Genomic DNA, 23,512 nt, shown 5'->3' with positions numbered 1-23,512 from the left:
CTGACTTGGTTTTAATACGTGCACCACATGGTTTCGCTGTCGATGTACTTTTACGACCGGCAAGATATGTCCCGTTTTTCTTCTTGCAACTAGACACCTGTCATTTAGTCCAGACAAATCACAATTAGCCCTTTTCAGCTTCGATGAAGTATTGGTATAAATAAATTCGCTTACGATGTCGCGTACTTGCAGTTTCTTCATCTTATCCTGCAATAACTTGAGAAATATACAAGCGCAAGAAATTGGCATAATTTATATTTATGGTATTTCATTCACATAAATGGAGATTACACAAGTAAGTCCAGACAAATAGATTCAATAGGAAGAGTTAATTTAATTCAATACAGAAATAACAAAATTTTTAAGTTATTAGGATTTCGTTGCAATGAGAGAAGTTTAGATAAATGGGATTTTAGTCTGAGGCAGTAATTTCCCGTAGAGACGTTATAAAGTCTGCTCTTTTACTCTCTTTCACTGTCCAAGTACAACATAAAATATCATTTTGTCGCAAATAAAGCAGCTACAAATCTTACATTCTCAGGTATCACCTTAAAAAGTCATTAATGTCATACATATTGCATCGTAGAATTATTGTGATTGCTATCGCAATTATACTCCAAAAATGTTTCGCATGAAGCGGCGCTAACCGAGATGGAACGATAAAAAGATTGAAAGACTACGTTGTGCCGAAACGACACGGCTATAAGTTCATTTCCGTGTTATTAATGCAAAGATGCCGCGTGTAGGACATTCGTACATAATATCTGACTAATTGAGGCCGACGCGTGTACTTGGCGATCCTCCAAGTCGCTTTGATCGCACGTAGATCGACCCTATGCGAAAGCGACACGCACACGGCACACACGTACCCACACGTCCCTGTGGAACATGTTTCTGTAGATTTAAGTACACGCTTGTGCCATTCGAAACGAGCAAATGGATCGAACTGAAGTTTGTAGTCTTTTCACGATGCTCAAAGACCACTTTACACTGAAACCTTGTTTAAAGAAGGAAATAGAGGAATATGAACAATCGTTTTAAACCCGAGGAAACATTTCCATGATTTCAAAGAGAATCGTACATCATAGGTAATATCGTCAGTTTGCTGGAAGTAAATATGCGAGGAAATGGATTTGAGTTAGAAACTTTGCAGTAGAAAATTATTAATTATTTCATAATCTATCGTAATAAAAAAATATATTTCTTTAACCAATAGTCTCTAAATTTTAAGGGTCTTTGATAAAATTATTCTTCGCATTTATTTCTTACTATGCGATAAAAATAATGTAAAAGCAATCCTTCAAGTTGTGGCATTTTTAAACGGCAGAATTTTATTAGTAAAAATCACGACGCTCGCATAATAGAAAATAATAATTCTCGTTTTTACGATTAATTTTTGCGGATATTTGAAAAATCGCCAATTCTTGAAGTGTGTTACTCTTCCTAGTGAATCAACGGTAACGACATGACAAAAGTTGGTCGTGGAGAAACGAGCATCGAAAGTCGCGCGAGCGCTTTCTGCGAACCTTTCTCGAGGATATGTCAACGTGTCGGAAGAACCACACGTGAACGACCATTTTTCCTGTGATTTATTAACGATACTACCGCGAGACGTTGACACAGGAGAGGCAGAAAACGAAGGGGAATAACTGTCATGAATCGACGCGGTGAAGTACGAGCTTAAATCCATCGTGAGTACGCCGATTCAATGGCACCAGCACCAATTTTTCGATCGATCTACCTCGCGGAGGAATGCTGCTAACTTTATTCAGGTACGGAACAAAAACAATTTCAAATAGGAATAATATATCGTCGATCCTTTTTACAAAATAAAAAAAATGCGGTTGAATAATTTTGCTAACCAAAAAAACAGATTGACCATGATCGTTCCGCTACTAATCAGCGCAGTTGGCGTCGAAACCAATCCCGAAAAATTATCGTTCGTACCGTCAGAAGAAAGCAAAGCAGTGGCCCAATCGCATCGACAAGGTTCTATGTTTTTAAAAGAGAAATCCGTTCGCGATGAAAATTCAGGTCTCGTAGAGAAGCGGCAATCGAACAAGAATAGCCGATATTCCAGCGATCAAGATTCGATAATACGTCGTGGTGGTGTCAGTTTCATAAAGAACAGAATCCCGAGACAAGGCGGCGGAGGATTAGCGCACAAAATGGCTAAGGACGCGCTCAAATCTCCGAAGATGCAGGAGACTATAAGGAAGCTTTCGCGAGTTGCGCCCAAAGGAACTCTTCGTGGGAGTATTAAAATGCCAACAGTATCGAAAACTGGCTCGAAGGTGGCCGAAGGTAGAAGACACCGGAAAGTGTTGAGACACAAGGGACAAAGAAGGAAAAAGAAGAGAAAAAGGTAGTGAAAGAAGTTGTTACCCTATCAACATTCAGACACGTAAATATATTTGGTAATTACATACAACAGGACACATCTTGTTGATTTCAATGATCTTAGTATACAGTAGAGTTTATAGGAACGAAATTTTAGTTAGCGGTAATTGAATCAACTTCTGTTTGTTCGTTCAACTTATCTGAACGTAAACTTCCATTACACGAATAAAAATTCTTTAATAGCGGGGAGTATCAGTCTTATGCTATCGCATGAACCGTCTAATCTCCGATAGGGTTCATATAAATGGAATTTTATTGTATGTTGTTAACATATTGCAGTATATAATTGCTATATTTTCCTGTTTTTCAGACATCACCGAAAGTTCAGAAAACAGCAACCTGGTTTGTTAAAGAGAGGATCCTCTAAGGTAGGTAAGCTTCGTTCATCAATTTTCCACTAATTATCATGGCATGCCCAAGCGGTCAATTTGACTACGCATCGGATAAACGTTCGAAAAATATTCCTTTACTCAGAGAACGTTGGACACCGAAAGGGGCATTAACGCGTTAACAAAGAAATCAAACGGAAGGGGGAATTCTATGATTAAGCATAATCCAGTTATTCTCGGCGAGAAATCACGCGACGAATTGTCCACCCAATCGGACGTCGAAGTTAGCGCTGTCAAAGTTGACGACAGCGATTACGTTGATTTTTCTTCGGCTTTGAGTACCACCCAAAAATCGCATAAGATCGAAAGCGAAAAGATGATCGATCGTTTAATGAGAACTACCACGAAGGATCCGTCGAAAAAGAATCCAGGCGACCAAGGGGTCGAGTATTCGGATTATTATAGCGACGACGAAGTTCTCCAAGACATCGCCGCGAATAAAATTCCCATACAGCTGGCCGAGTCGAAAAATCTTAATGATCGATTCGCACGACAAACGATGAATTTTACATCGCATCGTAGCAATCGGATCAAACACTTGAAACCTTACTATCCGGATTACAATACTCGTGGAAGAGACCTCAGGTACAAGGATGACGGTGTCAATTACCTTAATAATTTTCAGAACTATCCGACAAATGAACATTTCTCGAGACTAAATCGGAACTCTCGACTCTTTGAAGCAGATGATCCTTTTCTTAGTTACGGGATCAACTACGGATCCTCGGAACATCAAAACGAAAATTTCGACGCACCATATTCGGCCAATACGGCAGAAATTCCGGAACACTCGCGAGTAGCCGAGGGTAATAATTTCGATTCGAATGAATTAAACGACGAAGTTCAGCAACCTGTTGTCGAGACGCAGAATCCAGATCAATTTAATTATTGGAATCAATACAAAACTCCCGAAGAAAACTTGCAGAACTTAAATCTGGACGAATCTCAGACTCTGAATGTAAACGAACCGATTGAACCGCAAATTCAAAGTTTAAATAACTACCAACAGATAGAAACAAATTTGCCACGGGAAGGAAACTTCGAGCAGAGTATGATAAATCAACCTTTAATAGATAACACGAGGATTCCAGGCACGAAAGGAGAAAATACGGAAATTGATACTCCATTTAATTACTCTCCTCTTCAATCGTACAGTAATCAGGAAAACCAGCAACAAGACCAACAAGTAGCCCCGCAAAATTTCCCAGTACAGTCCAGATACAATCTTTCGACAGTAAACGTTCCCAACGCGATGGACCAGCCTCTTGGAAAGGTCCTAGAATTCCTAGGAATTAACGTCGATGGTGGTAATCGCAAACAAAATCCAAGTTTGAACGAAAATATTAATCGTCAAATATTGCCTTATTCCAATACCTACGAAAATGGAATACCGGAAGAACATTTTATAAGTCCAAGTTATTTAAAGAAGAAACCAGGCAGAGAACAAACTAGTTTTCACGAGGATGACAATACGAGAGGATTGGAACATCAAGCAATTAGATACAGAAGCAGAAGTAAGGCGGAAGAGGGAAATTTTATGGGGCAGTCGAATCGAAATGGAATATATAACAATGATATTTTGGCACGTCTGGACGATGACAGGGACCCTGGTCATAATACGAATACTTCTACCGCAGTGCATAACACGAAAGAGGTAGCCAGTGAAATACTCAGTACTATAATGGACGAACTGGAGGAACTGAAAGAAGATCGGTCGAAGAACAACAAGGAGGAAGGTAAGATCGAGTAAACTGTGCATAATGTGTAATGTGATGTTTCGCTAAATGAAATAGATGGCCTGAAGCTTGGCTATCCCTGATATGTGAAACGAGCGATATTTTTAGGCTTACCTTGCCGTTTGTCAGGGTCCTGGTCAACGGCTCAGGCCGGAATGAAACTGGATATGAGGGTCGTGAATCGTACTATAATCGTGAGGCTTTCCGACCTCACGTCACCGCGTTTACACGATAGTTTGCTGAATGGAACGTGGAACATATCTGGTCATGCCCCATTCAAACGTGGTTCCCCATTTACCCTCATCGCCACCAATAATTGTACCAGTTCCATAGCCGTCTTTGTTGGTATGCAATTTTACGAATAATTGTATTTTTTGCATATCAGTGTTTTATTCGTAATTATTTATAAAAGGGATTATCTTTCCTTTATCACAAAAATATGTATTTTTTTCTAAAGACATTAACTGCTACGTGAGTGTTGTATATTTTAGCGTGATAGATTAAAATCTTCCAATAAAATCGTCTCTAACGATATCTAACATTTGTAGAATATTTTGTTGTAAGAAAAATTATTAATTCAGATATATCTATCATTGAACGAATCAAAAGTAGTTTTCTAATTTTCGAGTTTTTAGTAATTTAAATACCAAGCAGAGAAAAGTCCGAAATTGAAAGCCGCCGTTGCATGGCCAATGTGCTAAATAAAATAACTGAAAGTAAAATACTGACATACATCGAGATTTGTGAATAGGTAAGTCGTTAATGAAACTCTGTTTAGGTGCTTGCAGGGTCTGCCAGGGTATCGATACCATAGCAGGTGTTTGGTCCGTAGCTCGACAACCAAAAGGTTGCAAAGACTTCCAGGTATCCACGAGTGTCTTCAACGATATTTTCCGCAAAACGAAATTGTCCAGTTTGAAAGAGAAACAAGGCTCGAATTCAACGGAAAATGCGACGATGAAGCATAAAAAGAGGAAAAGTTAGGGGTAGTTGAACCTTCTGAAATCCGTATGACGCGGAAGATCAATGGAACAGGTAAGAAAAACGTTGGAATTTCGAGAGATGGAACTACGATAATGGAAATGATGATCGATCCGCGTGTAGTTAACGATTCGTATGGAAATAATGTATCGCAACACATATGTAGTAACACGTATACAAGAAAAATGTAGAATACTTTGTATTATGATGTAAGTAGCCTCTAATAAATATGGCGTTTTGTACTGCGTAATTTTTTATCACAGTATTGTAGATTTACAAGTTCCCTGGTTTCTTGGTTGGACGTTTATAAATTTTTAATTTTACAGTGACCATAGTTTTACACATTTTCAAAAAATGTAACAACGAATATTTTTATAATATCGATTCGCGTCTTCCGAAATATTGACGTATCGTATCGTAGCCTAACACGTAGATCTACAAATATTTCAAATAAAAATTATTTATCCTCATAGCCAAATACATAGCGAAGAATAGTTACAATACCTTCAGCAGACCAATTTGTTCCGTAGTGTCTGGAGTATACACCGGGATTGACATAATCTGTTCACCACTTCCTAGCGCGTAGTCCCTTATATTAAAATTAGCGAACCTATGCATGGCGATTTTCCTAAATTAATATTTCTTCCACGGAGAATATTTTAATAAAGAAATTCTTTTTCATCTCACCCAATTTCCACGCACTCTTTCGTATCAGTTTCCTCAGGAAGCGGTTCACATACGACAATAAACTTTATATTAGAGTTAATAGATTGATCCAGCATCGCGCATAAGATCCTATTTTGCAACGGGTACTTCTCTTCGTGCACTCGAAACTCTGTGAACAATGCTTTCTCAGCCCCAAATTTCTCCAGCAAAGAATAAAAAAACGAACGAAGGAGTCGAAGAGATTACTATCTTACTTCTTCTAAAATTATATGTTAACTTCTGGTTTGGTGGTTGCGGTTTCTTCACTGAAACCGTTTCCATGTCAGCTCCACAATAACCCAGGAAACAATATTCGATGTAAAGGAGCTGATACTCTGGATTCTGCATTACGGTGCTTTTTGGGAATAAAACCAAATTCATGATTTCAATGATAATTGAGTCCTTTCCAAGCTGTAATTAGTATTTCATGAAATTCTGTTAACTTCTGTAATCTTAGTGATTGGAAAAATGAATCGGTAAAACATTTTAATTCGTACGTCATTGTCTTTATCATCAACAATATAATCAGATGACAAGTCTTCTGTAGGCGAGTCTGAAATTCATTTTTGTAAATAATCCTAATCTATGCGCATCCCATATAAATTAGGGTAATCCTGTTTCGAATTATAAATTGTTATACATGCCCTTGAAAGTGAACGTAGTGCGTTCCTTATATTGTTGCCAGTTTTTATCTGCGATCACGTTGGTCACCTCGGAGATCGAATCGACTGATTTTGACCGATCTGGCTCATCGGTTTTACCCTGAATATATCCGCGAGATCAAAATTAAAGGCTGAAAGAACAGCAAATAAATGATCTTCTAATCTTACGTTTGAAAGGAAAGCATTAAATTCCACCACGCTTGGTCTCCCCATTTCAGATTCTTCGTTTGACTTCTTTGTAGTTTTCATAGGCTTCGGTCTATTCAAAATCACGTTTTTAAATCTATCTAATTTTTTATTTACAAAATGCAATACTTCTCTACAATCTCGTTCTCTATGCTTTTCTCGAGCGTGTCATCCCACTTAACCGTAAAAGTAGATTTATGTTCATCCGTATGGATTTCCGCGTTCGAATCTAAATTGTCAGTTTCGTCTACGCTCTTTTTTACCACGGTGAAGGAAGCGTCGTCATGCTTAAACTGCGTTGTTGACGAAGGGACATCAGTAGAATTTTCACCTAAATAAAACATGTGATCGATTGAGTCTATCCTATGAAGGAAACGTTTTATTACCAATTACTTCCTCGCTCTGTACTTGATTCGTCAATGTAAGTAGGTTCGATTATGCGAGTCGTTGTTACATCAGGCAATTTTCCCGGGTCTCTATACTCTATTTTGGAATTTTCATCCTTCAACACCAACGGATCGTCTTTTGGTGGAACAAATTCCTTCGATTTCGGCGGTTTCTCTGGAATGAGCGTTTTCAGCGGCGGTTCTGATATTATACCGTATCTTCTTTTGAACGCTTCTACTTGCTCGATGTCACAGCTTAGTCTGACCCATAGAGACAATTGACCAAAATTCATTCCAATCGAGCAGGGGAGTACACTGTTCACGGGTGTAATATAGTGAAGTTTGTTTTGTGGATAGTCCAATATATCTTTGATGCAAAGCTTCCCTTTGGCTACCATGTAGTTGTCGTTGTCGTGAAACACGTTCACTTGGAAGGTCACGAGTTCTAGAAGAATGTAGTTGAAGAAGGAGAATAGGTCTGATATTCGATAGACGAACGACGAATTGAAGTTCAGCTTGGGACATTTGAGCGTGGGCGTGTAGGTTGTATCTTGATTCCAAATGTTCCAACTTACGAACAACAACACGTTGCTAATATCCTTTTCTCGGAAAAGGATCTGCTTAGCCTGACGTACAATACAATCTCTCATAAAATTACTTCGGGATTATTTTATTTCATATTAACGAGTTTATTTAGTACTAACGGACGTGGAAAGCTGTAAGGATACGATGTGAAGCTCCACCAGACCTTGACCATCCGCGATTACTAATGGAAATGAATCAGAAAAGGCATTTGTAGTATCGATACACTCGTTTGGACAATCGGCACTGCAGAAAGAGTCTACTTTCTGGACTTCAGATTTAGGTCTTCTATGTATAGGTTGGTATTGTATCGAGTCAATATTTTGCACGTGCTTCACGATTTCATTCACCTAAATGTTCGTGGTACGAGTTTTATCTTCTATCGACATCCTATCGGTTTCAGTCGAGTTTTAATTAAATTGTAATCCTTACTGGTATCCCACTCACGGCTTTTTTGCATCTATCTAGGTGTTTGATGTATTCCTGTAACGATTTATTGCTGGTGGAAGAGTTATTTCTGTTCTGCATAGTCTCACGCGTTTCCGAGGATTTGTACGGACCAGATTTGTCGTCCTGCAACTGACTTAAAAAGGTGACTTCGTGAGTTTCGCGAAATGATCGAAGTTATTGAAGTTCGTTACCGAGAAATGTTCAATGCGCCTAAAGTTCTTGGTATATAGCAGTTTCTTGTAGGTGCGAGAGAATCGTTGTGAGAAGGTGCCTTCGAGTCGATCAAGTCGTTCTTGCTCTTTATTGCCTGTCCTTTGCATTGCATTTGCGTATTGTTGAAGTAGCACGTAAGCGGTTTAGTGGAATTACAGCAACATCGATCACATTGTGTATCTAGATTGCACCTCAGTAAGCTGCTACAAGTACAATCATTGTCATCAGAGACTTTAACCGGCCGACTATAACTCTGTACATTGGGCAATAATTTTCTCTTTGGCTTTTCTTGTTTACTGTAAGGATTCGAGCAATATTTTCTTGTGCTACAACCAGATCGAATCGAACTCTTTGCAACACTGCTTAATGTCGTATCATTGTTGTTGATGTCTTTCACGAATTGATACTTAATCGGTGGAATTGCACGATACAGAGTGTTGGCTTCATGGGGTATCATGTATGTATACTCTTGAAGAATATTAAACAATACGGATAATACTGTATTAGGATCCGTTGACTGAGAAGCATTGTCTTTTTTCTGCTGCTGGAGACCGACTTGAAAAGCTGCGGCTTCTTGAATTCCTTGTACAAGTGTCTCTATGCCACTGTAACACAGTGTCTAACGATAATTACTGAAGATAAAATATTAGAAATAAAAAATGTTCGATTACAAAAGGGAAATAAAGTATAAGAAGGTACTATAATACGAAAGCATCACTTTATTACGTGTTTTATTTACCATAAACCTTATCTATATTTTATTGAAATATAATCAAATACCACTATTTAAACGAACACATGGAATTCTGCCTAAAACATCTGGAAGCTCCAGAATTTTGCTGCGTCACAATTATTAATATTGATAATGTGCGTTATTCGGAAGAACGATATTAAAATTCCAATTCTAACGAACAGGATATTGAAATATTTTGAATTCTCTAAACTTTGTCTATCCTATCTTAACTAAACTAGATTCATATGAATATATATACAAATACAGCGTTGAAATAGCGCGAAAAATAATCGAACAATTTTTGTCAGCAATTAGAGTCACCGAAGAGCAGTTTCTCAAGCGAGACAACTTGCCTGTGTCTCTGATTCTGATCCATCATGTCGCTGTAGTCGGCATCAGTAGCCATGTGTTTCTGATTAAATTTCGCTGCATCCGTAGATGTGCTTATCTGTGCTTGTTCCAGAAGCTTCAGCATTTTATCTGGAGTCAAATAATTCTCTGTAGCTATTGCAGGATCTGTACTTTGCGTCGCAATTTGTGGTTCTTCCATTTTCGATGTTTCTTTTATAGGTGTTATAATTTCCAGATCTTTCGTGTTTACGGTAGATACGCCGGATCCATGTTCTGTCTGCACTGATCTATCCATCAATTTAATAGATTTTTGGATTGCATTCGTAGTGTCTACATGTGATGATGGTTCGCAACATCCTTTGCATTTCTGCTCTTTCCTAGCGATATCTAGCTCAAAAATCTTTTCGAGCGCTTCGCAATATTCCACTTGAATATTGCGAAGAATATTGCATTTTTCCACTTGAATGCTGGCATCTTTGCGCGATTCGCATCTGTCGATTATCATTGGTATCTTCGTCTCGGGTTGTTTCGTCGATATTAGCGTAGTCTTTGTCGTTTCCTGTTTTTCCGTCTGTGTCTGAAAACACTAGAATAACGCGTTCGTTACTTTCATTGGTGCTTTGCAAATGTATCTTCAATAATGAAGATAAGTAAAATATTAGAATATCAATATTAGAATATCCAAATTTATTTAGTCGAGTAGCGAGAAAAAACACTTACTTAGTTAAAGAAGCAAACATCTGAATTGTCAGGCAGAAGACCAGCATTATTGATTCAGAAAAAAAATTACACACTGACCGTTAACTGTACCGTTAAACTGTCTATATTCTTCTGTAGTTCTTCGAGTTTCCCGAGTAACTGTTCGTTCGATGTTTTCAGCGCCACGATATTAGCCTGTTCGGTGTTAAAAGCGGTTTTCAAAGTTTCTTGATCGTGAAGCTGCTCCGTGACTTTTTTCTTTAACTCCTTGTTCTCTAGCTCGACTTCGCCATATTTGGAGCTGAGGTCGATGAGCTCGCTGTTGTGCTGCTGCAATATCTTCATCTCGTTTACCAGGTCCTTTATATGCTCATCCTTCTCTCGCAGCGAGAGTTGAGAATCCTTCGCCTTTAACATCTGTTCGTCGATTTCCGCCACTCGTTTCTTCTCTGTCAGAAGCTCCGTCGTGATCGTTTCGTTGTTCCTAATTACATATTTATAACATTTTTTATTTTAGTTACTCGACTTCCTATTTTATGAATAAAGACAGTGCATTTACATTTGATATTTAACGTTTATCTGCTAGGATCCAGGAGATAGATACTTATAAGATAAAATTTATTTATAAAATAACAAAGGTTGAGGAGAGAAAGTTTAATTACGCGTGAAACTTGTGTCGGAGAATTTATAAGTTGTTTCATGCATAAAAAAAGAATGCATGTATAAGGAAAAAAGAGAAAGGTAAAGGATGATAATGCGATAGGTGGAACGCGATTCACACAGCTGGTCAAGTATTGTTTAGAAATATCGTTGTTGTGCATGAGTAAAGAGACGTTAAGCGTACTTCGTCTTCTCGTAAAGCTCCCTCTTCAAATCGTTGATTTGCGCATTCAACGACTCGTTCTCGTTCTCAGTGGCTATTAGCTTATCATTCAGTTGCTTCATTTGTCGCCAGACTCTTATGTACTCAACGTTCTCTGCTACTTTCTCCCTTTGGTTCATGGCTGTATAAGTAGACAATTCTTCCTCTAGTTCAGTTATCCGATTAGACATTTCTTTCTTCTGCGCTTCCAATTCCTGCTCACCAAATACAATTTTCATTACGTTTTATATCATTTCCATCCCTAATTCTAAATTTAATAAATGACAAGTTGTTTGTTCTTCGTTCAATCATTTATTAGGTATTATAAATAAAAATAATGAATAAAACAGAAGGAACTCATCGATTGCTATTACCTCGATTTTATTGAGATTATATCGCGCATTGTCGTCAATACAATGACAAGATGGTATCTTAGTGCGGCTGCTTTCACTTCGGCATGTTCTAAAACGAGGATCTCGACTCAGTGATCTATCACGATATGTCATGGTATGAATCATAGATTGCTTGTAATATGACGCTATGGACTTACGTGCGTCCAGACGAAGGCCTTGCTTGGGGATTACGACTTCTTGATGACGATCTACCTGTTATTGTATGACTCAGCAGTTGATTTCTCAGCACCGAGACTTTATCTTTCAGCTGGAAAATCGATTGCAACATTATCGTATTAGTCGCAATGGTTGTCGACTTGAAATCTTATTCACTCTATTTTCAATCTATTTTGCTTCAAACAGATCAATGGTTCAGAAATGATTTCCTTAAGGATTAGAAGATAGAGTTGTTTTCTTCACTTCTTATTTTTCAATTCTTTTTTATTGACTTTGAAAATTTTTAATTAAAATTGAAGTAGAAAAATTGTAAAAAGGAAAAATTAAACTTTTACCTTGGAGTTCTCAAGTTCAAGAGTGACTATTTTATTCTTATCCTCATAAACGTCTAAGGCAATTGTGCATGATCTTGAATTGCCAGTTACTCTCATCAACTTTGTTGTCAATCGTTTGATCTTATCTTCCTGACAGTTTGTTAATTTTTTTAAGTTATTTGCTTCATCGAGCAGTCGTAAATATCTGTCTTCCAGTTGGTAACGATCGAGCTTAAATACAATGTGTCGCTCTCTGGGATCTTTAATTTGTTTCAAGTAAAAGTCATAAATTAAAGAAAACCAAGTGTAATATTATTTTAATATTCCTGTCAGATACGAACCTATACCACTGCGACAAGAATCCACACAAGAACCTTCTCTCACAGGCAAAATGTCTCGATTTGGATCGTCAGCCATAATTTCAAAATTCCATTATATTACCTAAAAAAAAAACTACGACAAAATAAATTATTAATAATTATTAATAATAACATTCGTTTCTGATCGAAATATTCAAATATTTGTGCAAAAGTGCCAAAATTAACAAATTTGAAAATTCCAACATTTCGGAATTTTTTAATACAAAAGTTTCAATATTAAAGATTACGTGAACTTCTAAATTTAAAAATTGAAATAGGCATATTGCCATATTTTATATAGCAGTTCATGTAATTCGAACGCGAATGCGCGTTATGTTGTACTTTAAATATGAAGCCCCTTTTTTTCTTGTTTTGAAGCCCGTTCAAATTTTGGCGGGCAAACAGACATATCCGGCGGCGATCTTTCAATAGGGAATGATTTCTCGATAAGAGATTTTACATGTGTAGACAGAAATATCTTGATAAAATGCTCTATCGGCTTTTATCGAAACCACACCTGCCTAGAATTGTGTATAAGAGAACACAAACACTATTCGAGGGTTATGCTCGGCAAAGTTCGTTAAATACAGTGGTTGTCTCTGAACTAAATGACTGAAATTCTGTCTTGAATTATATCCTCATTTCTCCTCTATTACAAATTTTATTCTTTATAGAAAAAAGAATGTTAAATAAATTATGAAATATATTTTAACCACAAAAACAATCTATGTCTCTTCCTTTTATAATAATAATAATATAAATAGACATAGGTATACAATTTCATAATATTACTGCATAAGAAAATGTTTAAAATCGATTTATGCAAATATTAAATTTCAACAAGAAAAATTAAAAGCATTTCGTATATATATATAGCATTTATAAAAGCAAATACAACAATTGAATTATTTAGCTGGTATATGCATCATACATATGCGTATTTAAAATGCGTGTTTCGTCGGAATATGTGGAAATGTAGGAAAATATGTATGTCATAGAGTTGATTAAGAGGAAAGAGATACGTATCCCCTTTGTGATGCGTCACCGGGTATATGGGGCAGTGCTTCGATACGCCGGTACAACCTGCACTGCACTAACCTTGGTTTGACATCGTGGAGTGTGCGTGCGAGAGAAAAGTTAAGATGGCGGCGGATGGAGATGTGATCCCTGATCAAGAAAAAGTACGAATAGTTTCGGACTTTATACTGCATTCACCGCCGGGCGAATTCAACGAGGTTTTTAATGATGTGAGAGTCTTGTTGAATAACGACAACCTGTTGAAGGAGGGTGCGTCCGGAGCATTTGCTCAGTACAACAAGGATCAGCTCACGCCTGTTAAGGTACATCATCGACCTCTCTGTGATGAACTTTTACAATTTTTTATGATAGTATCCGGGGTATCGTTTAGTATCTGTGGTAATCGAAGATCACACTATCTCAGGAAAGTGTCGGATCGAATTTCAATGGCTAGTAACGGTCCTAATCGTGCAACACGCGTTTGGAATTTCGACAGGTGACGTTGACTTTACAGTGAAATTGGAGCGCGATAATATTCACCTGGCTAATGTGATTGTTTACCTAATGTATCCTTAAATCGCTATACTGCAGTTGCTATGTGCAAATCTTAGTGGAGTTTCGATCGAAATCGTACGCTGTAGTAGGGTTAATTATAGTTACATTTTGTGCTCATTTTAATAGGAAATATTTGAGATTGATCTATAATAATTTCTATTTCTGGTTCAAGCTTCGTTTCATTTCGAAATTTGGAAGTAATACCTATTTTGTAATTCTATGAAATAAATTTGGTTAAATTAAGGTTAGATACTAATTTATTTATAAGTGTATTTATATGATAAAATTTTTGACATTTGTGAATCTTGTGTTACATTAGTCAATTTGTTCCTGTTTTTGACTTCAGATTGATGGAAGCGAATATCCTGCTCTTATAACAGAACACAATGATTTAGGTGGACAAAGGTTTTATGATGCTCGTAGTAAGCAAAGTTTTAAATATGACCATCTTAGAAAGGAAGCACAGGATTACGAACCGTATGAACCAGATCCTGTAGCTGAACCATGGAGATCGGCTCTACAAGATGAAATAACAACTTACACTCAAAGTCATTACAGACACGGTGCATGTTCAGTTTTTGGAAAGAGTCAAGGAGGTATAGTTGTTTTTTTTAAATTTCATAAAATTTTAATTGTTTGAAAATCGCAATTGTAAACAAAATGTGGTTTATTCACTTACACAGGTAATATTACCCTAACGGCTTGCATAGAAGATCATCAGTTTCAACCTAAAAATTTTTGGAATGGCCGTTGGCGTTCTGTATGGACTGTTAGTTTTAGTCCAAGTTCTGGAAATGCAGAATTAAGAGGTAGCCTTAAAGTACAAGTTCATTACTATGAAGATGGAAATGTACAGCTTGTCAGTAGCAAAGAAGTAAAAGAAAGCTTACCGATCTCAAATGAGAAACAAACAGCAAAAGAATTAATACGGCTTGTTGAAGAATCCGAAAATGACTATCAAACTGCTATATCGGAAAATTATCAAACAATGTCTGATACAACCTTTAAGGCCCTACGAAGGCAATTACCTGTTATGCGAACGAAAATTGACTGGAACAAAATTGTATCGTACAGTATTGGCAAAGAGCTTAAAAGTCAATAGAAATAGATTTTTTATATAATATTAAGAGAAATAATTAAAATGCGCATTTTGCTGCATGGGTGAAGTCTGGAGGTGTGATGTGCATGGGAGCAAATGTAACAATGCTATAAGTTTGGTTAAACATGTTTTGACTGAAACTCATGCATGCCACTCAAGGTTCCTCTGGACCCCTAAATGTATCTTGTTAATAACAAAAGTAATAAAAAGAAACATCACTGTAGCTATCGATTTTTTAAGAGCAAAAGAGAAAGAAGTACAGATATTTTAATTATAATATCTTTTTTTTACCGAGCTTTTTAAATTCTGTATTAACAATTTCTAATTGCATAAAAAATATTTTTGCGATTACATTTTATTTTTAATGAATTTTATTATCAAATGCTTTGATATAATACTGGGTTTAAATGTAACAGAACATATATATTGTTTATAAACTCATCTTTACGATTAAAACGTCCATTATTTTACAGTATTTAAGAGATTGATTTATATATTAATCTATGTATTATGTGGATTGGTGTCTGTTTATAAATTTACTACTATTTAATAATTTACAATCGGGGTAACGGGGATCCTTGGTCTTACTTTTTGTAAGCACTTTAATTGGAATTATATTTGGTAAACCAAGTCATGTAAAATTTGTAACTGATGGCTAAAATCAAACAAACGTGAAACTTGGAGTGAAATATCGAAATCCGTTAATACATTTATTAGATACATTCAAATTGCATCAATCAGATAGTAATCTTGTACAATAATTATATTTCAGTGCAAACATTTCTAATGAACTGCATTTACTGAATTTATTTGTTGTAATTAATTACATGGATTATTGTCTTGTTGATAATTTGAATGAATAGATAATTCTACTTCATCAATTTTGTAAAATTTATAGTTTATAATCTGGAGTTGAAGTTTAATATTAAAAGATTAAATGCATCCATTTTAACTTATATTGATATCATAATGTTAATAGTCAACATTATAAAGTATAAGTACATGAAGTATTGCACAGTGGGAAAGAAATTGCTGTCTAACATGTGCATGTTCGGTCAGCCTAATGAAACCATCGAGTTAAGATACTTGAATCAATGGTGATTAAAATTTTAATTCATTAGTTGCACAACAATATAATTTTTTTTAAACACTTAAGCCTTGTAACACCTAAAAAGCACAATAACATGTTTAATATATCTTTAAATGAATACTGTCATGGTTTCATGCTATGTACAAATATAATAGCATGCTGGGGCCACAGGTGATGTCAAAATATACAATATCAAATTAAATAGATATGTCTATCATCGATTCACGATCTGGTACAGAATGCCATTAAGTGTTCATAGCATTCGATACACAAAGCAAAACTTCATTCATTACAAATATTGGTGGGCAAGGCCTACTATTTTTGTCCAATTTTATATTTCATAAAATATAAATTTATACATTTTTGTTAAGATGTATTGTTTTATGATAAGTATGTCTATTATGGCAAATATGTTGCAAAGTTTAATAGTACGGTATGAAATAAATGTTAATCATTGCAACTTGATTTCTGTGTTAATCATATTATAGTTGTATGAGTCATTTGTATCAAATAATGTTGAAAAATCTTTTGGTGCTATCGCTTACCACACATTACACAACCAGACATGTATGCGAAAACGGAAACTAACAAAGTACATAATGCATTGTACATTGTAGAATGTAGCCTATAGCCTGCTGGAGCCTTAATCTGTTCACTTTATGTTGAGGGGGTATTATGTACATATGTTATTTGAATGAATGAATGCGATGAAGCACACTACCATTTGACTTTTCAGACCTTAGGATTCGAAACATGTTTGTAATATTATTCATATTTTGTAAGTTACATCGTAATCCAAAATATTTTATTTAATCATGCTATTTGATAATTTTTAGAAAAAAAACTTTGAACAAAATACATACATAACTTAAATATAAGATCATAAAATCATTTGATCAGTTGTGAAGAAGTTAAAAGAAATGTGCAGAGATATAATACAAAAAACTTAGTATACTAAATATTGCAATAATAAAATTTTATATGTAAATATGATGATATACATTATTTAAACATTGTAATTTGTGTTACGTATGTAAATTACAAATGAAGTGTTGAAGTTTCGAATCTTATCAAACTTTACAGAAAATAGTTGCCTATGATAATAAAATTAGGTATTACCTACAATCGAATGTACCGTAAAATAAGAAACGCATGTCCTTATGTAAAAACTTAAACACAGAATACATTTATCAGTTAAATTATGTATTATTAAATGTTATGATTGATTAAATAAAGTGATATAACACTTTATACTTTGACTATCAACTTAAACATCATGTTTAATTCAGAAAAAAATAAATTTTATTTTTTTCTATATGTACTTTACTTTAGATAATAGTTAATATCAACAAAATTCAAATATCAATTATTGTTGATGTTAACAAATGTAGGTAATACAACTGTGGAATTATTGAAGGTAGAAAAAAAACACGTAAAAAATGTGTTATATAAACTTTATTTTCAAATTTTATATAACATAAACAACTAATTATGATAAATAAATGCATATAGAAATTTGCACTATACTGTCATAAAAAATAACCTTAAGATTTCTCTATTAAAAAGATAAGATAGGACAAAATATATAATATAAAATATTGTATTTGAATTAATTACTTTTTAATATTATTTGATTGTAATTTGTAGTAGTAACCCCGAAAAGCTTTTATTACTCAATGTAAACAATTATAGTGCACATGTGCTGCTGTGCATTGTTTTGAAAAAGTACTTTTAATCTCAACTATGCAATTTCAATGATTAAAGTGCTTACCTTGACTTCATCTACAACAAAGTTTTGGAACACTAATACGAACATTTCAGGATGATTATCTGTTCACATAATTAATAGACAATCTAAAAGACAATTTCACGAATTTTAACATTCACAGCCATGTTTGTTTACAAGCCAGTCGTTGCTAACGTGCTAAGAATCATTGGTCACAAGGTACTGTCACGTGACTATTGACTTGATCGTAGAGTAGTTGTGTGTCAGGAGTTTGTATTCAGGTTGTGGATAAATTTTGTGCTTAAATAAATTATTTTCAATTCACTATTAACTACGCTGTGATACTTCCTCAACAATGATTTTAATGCCAAAGGAATCCGCAAAATTAATAGATTTTTGTTCTAAGGATGTTTCCGTTGAAGAAGAAGGAATCAAAAATCTTGCCTATGCGGTAAATAACTTTTCACTATCGTTCAAATCTTTCTCATAAATTTGTTGTAATATATTTAAAAAATTAATTGTGAAATTATATCATAAATGGTGCTTGAACTTTTTTGTTGCACATTTTTAACTAACTAAGAAATGAGATAAAGAATTTAAGGATATGATTGATCACATATAAACTAATCAATATTCTTTTTTTACAGGTTTTTGAAGCCCTTAACGATCGCAAAATAAGTGTGAACAATTTTTCACAATGTCAGTTTCACCCTTCTCCCGATGATCTAAAGGCAGTCGATTGGATATTTGTTTTGGACACATTGAATTATTCCTTTTGGAGTAAAACAAATTGTCCAAAGTGGACTGTTAATGGCCAGACTGGGTATTTTGCCTTGTGTGCTGCTATTAAGAGAGCTGTAGATGTGAGTTAAAAAGTATATAAAATTATAAATAAGTGACATTATCTTTAGAAGGAAAATTAAACTATAGAAAATTTAGTTTTGGGAAGATTATCTGTCTTTTATCATATAATATGTTTTTCACGATCTTTAATTGCTTGACATCTGCATTTTTCTTTTGGTTCAGAAATTATTGATTCTTCTATAGTTTCTGTTTTTGATGAAGGTATAGATTCAGTCAATAGATCTAATTCAGATTTTGTATCTGATTGAGTATCTCTCTTCTTTTTTACTTTTCTCCTTTTCTTTTGTTTTTTTCTTCTTTTTCCAACACTTTCAATTTTACGTGCTTCCTTTTTCTCCATCCTTGCTGAGATCTTCCTTTTTTTCTGTTTCAGTTTTTGCTTTAATTTATCTTTGCTTAGAGACTTTTCTTCACTCCTCTTTTTTTCTTTCTGAAGCGTTTTCTGTATCTGAAATGACATTATATTTTATACCAGATAAATCTTCATATTAATATTGTTTTTTATTGATTATATAGTTTGCAGTCTTAATAACAGATAATAGAAATTTTCTTACTTTATCTTGTTTTATTAGCTTAGCTGCATCCTTTTTATCACTTTCCACAAACAATGTTTCATCCTAAAATTGAAATTAAAACTATAACGTCACATTCATATTTGAGATGATTTTATATTAAATTCATATAAAATACTTCATCATCGTAGAAATATTTTTCACAGCAAATGCGTTCTCTACTTCCAGGCAAGTGCCTAGCCAAATAACATCTTATATACATTTTTACATCTTCAAAAAGTCCTATAAATAAAACATTAAATTTTATCAATTTGTGAGCATACATTTTTATGAAATTCAGTAACACATACTTTTCATTCTTTCTGTTTCTCTGTCTACCTTTTCTTGATATGCATCTATGAATTCATTCCTTTGATCTTCTATACATTGCAACAGAAACTGTTCCTTTTCAATTTGTTTCTTTTGAAATTCTAATCTTTCTTCCCATCTATACAGCACAAATAAAATAGTTTTATTTTTCTAACACAAAGTACGTTATGAATTTCATATATACTTCAGTTCTACGATCTTGCGTTTTTCTTCTCGTTCGTGCGCTAATCGCGTTTCTAGCATTTTCTTTCGTATACGTTCCTTCCTGTTCCATTCCAAAAGAGTTTGAATTATCTTTTGCCTTCGAATATCTGTTGCTGCTATTTGTTTCTGCTGAATTATTTCTGCATGAGCTTTGCTTTTAATATACCGCATTTGTTGAGTTTCTTTCTTTTTCTGAGCCAATGCTTGTAACCTTTCATCAATTTTCCTTTGTTTCTCTTTCTGCTTTTGCAGCTTCATTTTCTCAGTCATCTTGCTTTGCGTGATCGCGGACTTTCGTAACTCCATTAATCTTTCCCTTTCTCTCAATCTAACAAAACGTTGTTTTTATGCGATACCATTCTCAGACAATAGTTTCTTATATATAAATCAATACGTATCTGGTCTGAAAGAACAATGGCGCACAGTGATGCAAGAAAGTAATTTTTCAGGAGACGAAAAAGATCAGTTTCATTTAATTATATCTATAATTAAGTATCGTGGTCTCTTACTATAATATGACAAAAATATTATTAACGTATGTAGCTGAAACTTTTCAATTTTGCGATTATGTCATTGTTCTTCAGGATTAGCGATATTTACTCGGTGGTTACCTCTTCACTTCTTTCTCAGCCTGCTCTTGAGCATACAAGATCGCTCTCTCCTCGATGGATTGTTTCGTTCTTCTATTCAATTCCTTCTTTATGCTATCACAGTGCAGTCTTCTTAGATACCTTCTGTACATATTGTAATCTTTCAGAGAACATTTTGCGTCTAAATTTTTAGTAACGAAGCCAGATTTGATCAAATGCCGAATGATATTCGGTTTGGAGAAGTGAGGAAGCAAATGTTTATCGTGGAGGGAGTCGTAAGTCCATTGTATCTCGTAGCCGTATGGATCGCTTAAATTAAACTCCGCATCCGGTGTGGAGATCCATAGTTCCTCGCCAAGTTTACGACGCGTGAAATTGTAAACACCCTCCGGTCCGGGAACCATTGGGATTTTCGACTCTAACGGCATTACTTTCCATTTTGGTAGTCCAAATTCTGGTACCGCGCCTTTAGGCTTAGGAATCGAATCGAAGAGCTTGTCTAAAGCCCTAATTTATACGCAAACAATTCAATATGAATAAAAATTAAGGGAGGTCGAGCTGCAATAAGGAGGAAGTTTTCAGTAATTTGAGTGAATCAACAAAAAGCAACTAAAGATCAAGTACTTCTGCGAAATTCATGGTCAATTAATAATACTCGTAGTAATAAATCTTTGCATCTTTGAACATGAAAACCACAGGGGAAGAACACCACAAGCTATATCTTTTGTTTTTTATATGAGAGTAATTTTAGTAATTTTAACCTTTAAATAATATCAACATCAGAAAATCAACAAAATTATACTTATCATATTTTTCTCCTATAATATTCATATGAAATTTATATTTTTCTTTCGCTTTCAATCCAAACAATTTAAATGTTTGAGCTCTGTCCTTATTGCTGTAAATCCCGGAATTGATATTATATTCAAGAGTCACGTGTACTCACGTGGGTCTTTTGAGACCGATTATGTCGGTCGAATATTGTTTACACGCGGGGTTCATCTTATTAGCCTTAAGAAGCAACGTTTCTGACTTGACGTGTCCTCAGAAATTTGACCGTCAATAACATTTTGTGGTTACATGGGAATTTTGCATGTAATATAGGTAAAATGTCATGTCCCGATGTTCTCCACGTCTACACGTCTAGCTTCTTTTGTTCGCAAACCGTTTGTCCTGGTCGTTTCAAAAATACTTCAACACGTTGGTGTCTGTGTCGTTTCGAAAGTTACACGATTGTTGAAATTCTACCAATAGCTACGCCATACTTTTTTTTTCTTTTTTTTCAAACAATTTACTTCGAACAGGAGGGGAAACCTATAGTCGACCCCAAGTATTATTCTCAAATAACGAGATCTGAAGCTGAGCATATTTTTCGTGGCGATACTGAAACTAGTATCCCGCTGTTAGACGAAAGAGTTAAATCCTTGAGAGATGCCGGAAAGGTTTTGTTAGAAAAGTATCAAGGTACATGATTGAAATCCCTTTCTTTTCCTCAGATCATAGTTTTGCTTATTAAGTTTATATATAATAAAGGAATCTGGTGCAAAACTTTACCGATCTTTGTTGAAGCAGAAATTAGATTTTCGTAATTAGACGAGCTTATTTCTTTTGTAAATTCCTAGTAAATCTCGAAAGAGACTCGAGCAGACTGTAAAGTTATACACTAGACTACCAAACTATTTTACACACATGCGATAAGTCACTTTTTGGCATTGAATTTTAACATCCAATTTTTAAACATTGTATCACCCATTATATTGGACTATCAATTTCTTTCTCTTTCTAGGTACTTTCACTAACTGTGTGAAATCGTGTTCGCGCTCAGCCGAAAAATTGCTGAAATGTATCGTGGAAGAATTTGAGTCTTATCGAGATGAGGCAGACTACAGAATTCACAAAGGTAGCGATATTATTGTTAATCCTATGAAAGAGAATTATTTCCGAAAGCAAATGTAATAACAGAGTGTTTGTCTTCCAGTTAGCTTCTACAAGCGGGCACAAATACTGATAGGCGACATTTGGGCCTGTTTCAAGGGACAGGGAATTGGTGAATTTGAAGACATTGACTGCATCACGATGTTCGCTGATTATCGTATTCCACAAGTTCTACTACACTTTGGTGCTATTCGTTATAGTAATACTCTTCTGAGCAGACTACAGTCTGGTGAGTCTATTGCGCAATTTTTAAATCCAATTCTATATTGTTATATTTTAGAAGGTTTTTAGATAATTTTTTTCTAAACGATTTGATTATAAATGACGTCTTTCTCATATTTTTTGTATACATAACGTCGCTTTGATATCAGTGTTCAGCCAATCACGGTATAAATAGAGTCATTATAGTTAAGTGATAGAGTTTCTCTATTAGATAGCACAGTATTTAATATTGCAGATATAGAATTAGAAAACGGTAGCGAAGACGAGATCGAAATTCGAGGTTGCTCTATAGAGGTTATCGAACGGGTCAAGGATGAAGTGAGAACTCTAATCGGGCGCTATCCTAATCTAGCGTTAAAAAAGTCAGACATTAACGCTATATTGATCGATCATTTTCTATGGGATTATCGGCGAGAACACGCCGCTGAGTTAGAAAGTATACCGTTCCATAAAACTAGATGCATATATTACTGAGCATATCATCTGTCTCGTAATTAGTATTTAAGGAAAACACTTTAAAAATTGCCTATCACGCGTATAATAATTTTACAAATTACATATCTAAATATACGATGTGTATGGCTATCTCATTTTGTAGCTCTCCAACAAAAAGTAGTATTTTTACAATTATGAAAGATGCTGATAGAATATATATACTGATTTTATAGTTATACAGACACTTATGTACGTGCACGTATTCAAATAAAATGCTCATCATATTTTAGGAAGTTTTTAAATAATTTCTTCTAAAC

At 34.8% G+C, this 23,512-nt stretch overlaps 5 protein-coding genes across 5 annotated transcripts; 3 read left to right on the top strand and 2 right to left on the bottom strand.

The window, feature by feature from the left end:
- The first annotated feature begins 2,704 nt into the window (after positions 1-2,704).
- LOC100645485 lies at positions 2,705-5,757 on the top strand. Its single transcript, XM_048405897.1, has 3 exons — positions 2,705-4,525; positions 4,634-4,870; positions 5,304-5,757. The coding sequence occupies exons 1-3, from the start codon at positions 2,941-2,943 to the stop codon at positions 5,507-5,509; spliced, it is 2,028 nt and encodes a 675-aa protein (XP_048261854.1). The 5' UTR covers positions 2,705-2,940; the 3' UTR covers positions 5,510-5,757.
- A 5-nt stretch (positions 5,758-5,762) lies between these two features.
- On the bottom strand, positions 5,763-18,238 carry LOC100645710. The gene is made up of 20 exons (XM_048406015.1): positions 18,110-18,238; positions 12,560-12,671; positions 12,240-12,478; positions 11,886-11,995; positions 11,710-11,797; positions 11,318-11,550; positions 10,573-10,957; positions 9,733-10,360; positions 9,508-9,529; positions 8,669-9,295; positions 8,460-8,610; positions 8,150-8,377; positions 7,446-8,071; positions 7,042-7,222; positions 6,856-6,973; positions 6,709-6,764; positions 6,427-6,622; positions 6,194-6,341; positions 6,011-6,116; positions 5,763-5,941 (listed from the first exon to the last, which is right to left on the bottom strand). The coding sequence occupies exons 2-20, from the start codon at positions 12,633-12,635 to the stop codon at positions 5,879-5,881; spliced, it is 4,281 nt and encodes a 1,426-aa protein (XP_048261972.1). The 5' UTR covers positions 12,636-12,671; positions 18,110-18,238; the 3' UTR covers positions 5,763-5,878.
- On the top strand, positions 13,670-17,589 carry LOC100644289 (F-actin-capping protein subunit alpha). Its single transcript, XM_003395459.4, has 3 exons — positions 13,670-13,917; positions 14,496-14,745; positions 14,833-17,589. The coding sequence occupies exons 1-3, from the start codon at positions 13,720-13,722 to the stop codon at positions 15,249-15,251; spliced, it is 867 nt and encodes a 288-aa protein (XP_003395507.1). The 5' UTR covers positions 13,670-13,719; the 3' UTR covers positions 15,252-17,589.
- Positions 18,239-18,373: 135 nt separating the features above from the next.
- Positions 18,374-23,484, top strand: LOC100643730 (queuosine salvage protein). The gene is made up of 6 exons (XM_003395454.4): positions 18,374-18,515; positions 18,712-18,927; positions 21,908-22,067; positions 22,390-22,503; positions 22,582-22,767; positions 22,996-23,484. Exons 1-6 carry the CDS (start codon positions 18,420-18,422, stop codon positions 23,232-23,234), a joined length of 1,011 nt encoding a protein of 336 aa, XP_003395502.1. The 5' UTR covers positions 18,374-18,419; the 3' UTR covers positions 23,235-23,484.
- On the bottom strand, positions 19,984-21,870 carry LOC105665732 (fibrous sheath-interacting protein 2). Its single transcript, XM_020863140.2, has 3 exons — positions 21,550-21,870; positions 20,625-21,110; positions 19,984-20,341 (listed from the first exon to the last, which is right to left on the bottom strand). The coding sequence occupies exons 1-3, from the start codon at positions 21,603-21,605 to the stop codon at positions 19,984-19,986; spliced, it is 900 nt and encodes a 299-aa protein (XP_020718799.2). The 5' UTR covers positions 21,606-21,870.
- Positions 23,485-23,512: the final 28 nt, after the last annotated feature.

The sequence above is a fragment of the Bombus terrestris genome, chromosome 5 (assembly GCF_910591885.1).
Source record: "Bombus terrestris chromosome 5, iyBomTerr1.2, whole genome shotgun sequence".
Taxonomy (NCBI): Eukaryota; Metazoa; Arthropoda; class Insecta; order Hymenoptera; family Apidae; genus Bombus; species Bombus terrestris.
The sequence above is the reverse complement of the archived record's forward strand: the minus strand, read 5'-3'. Positions and strand labels throughout refer to the sequence as shown.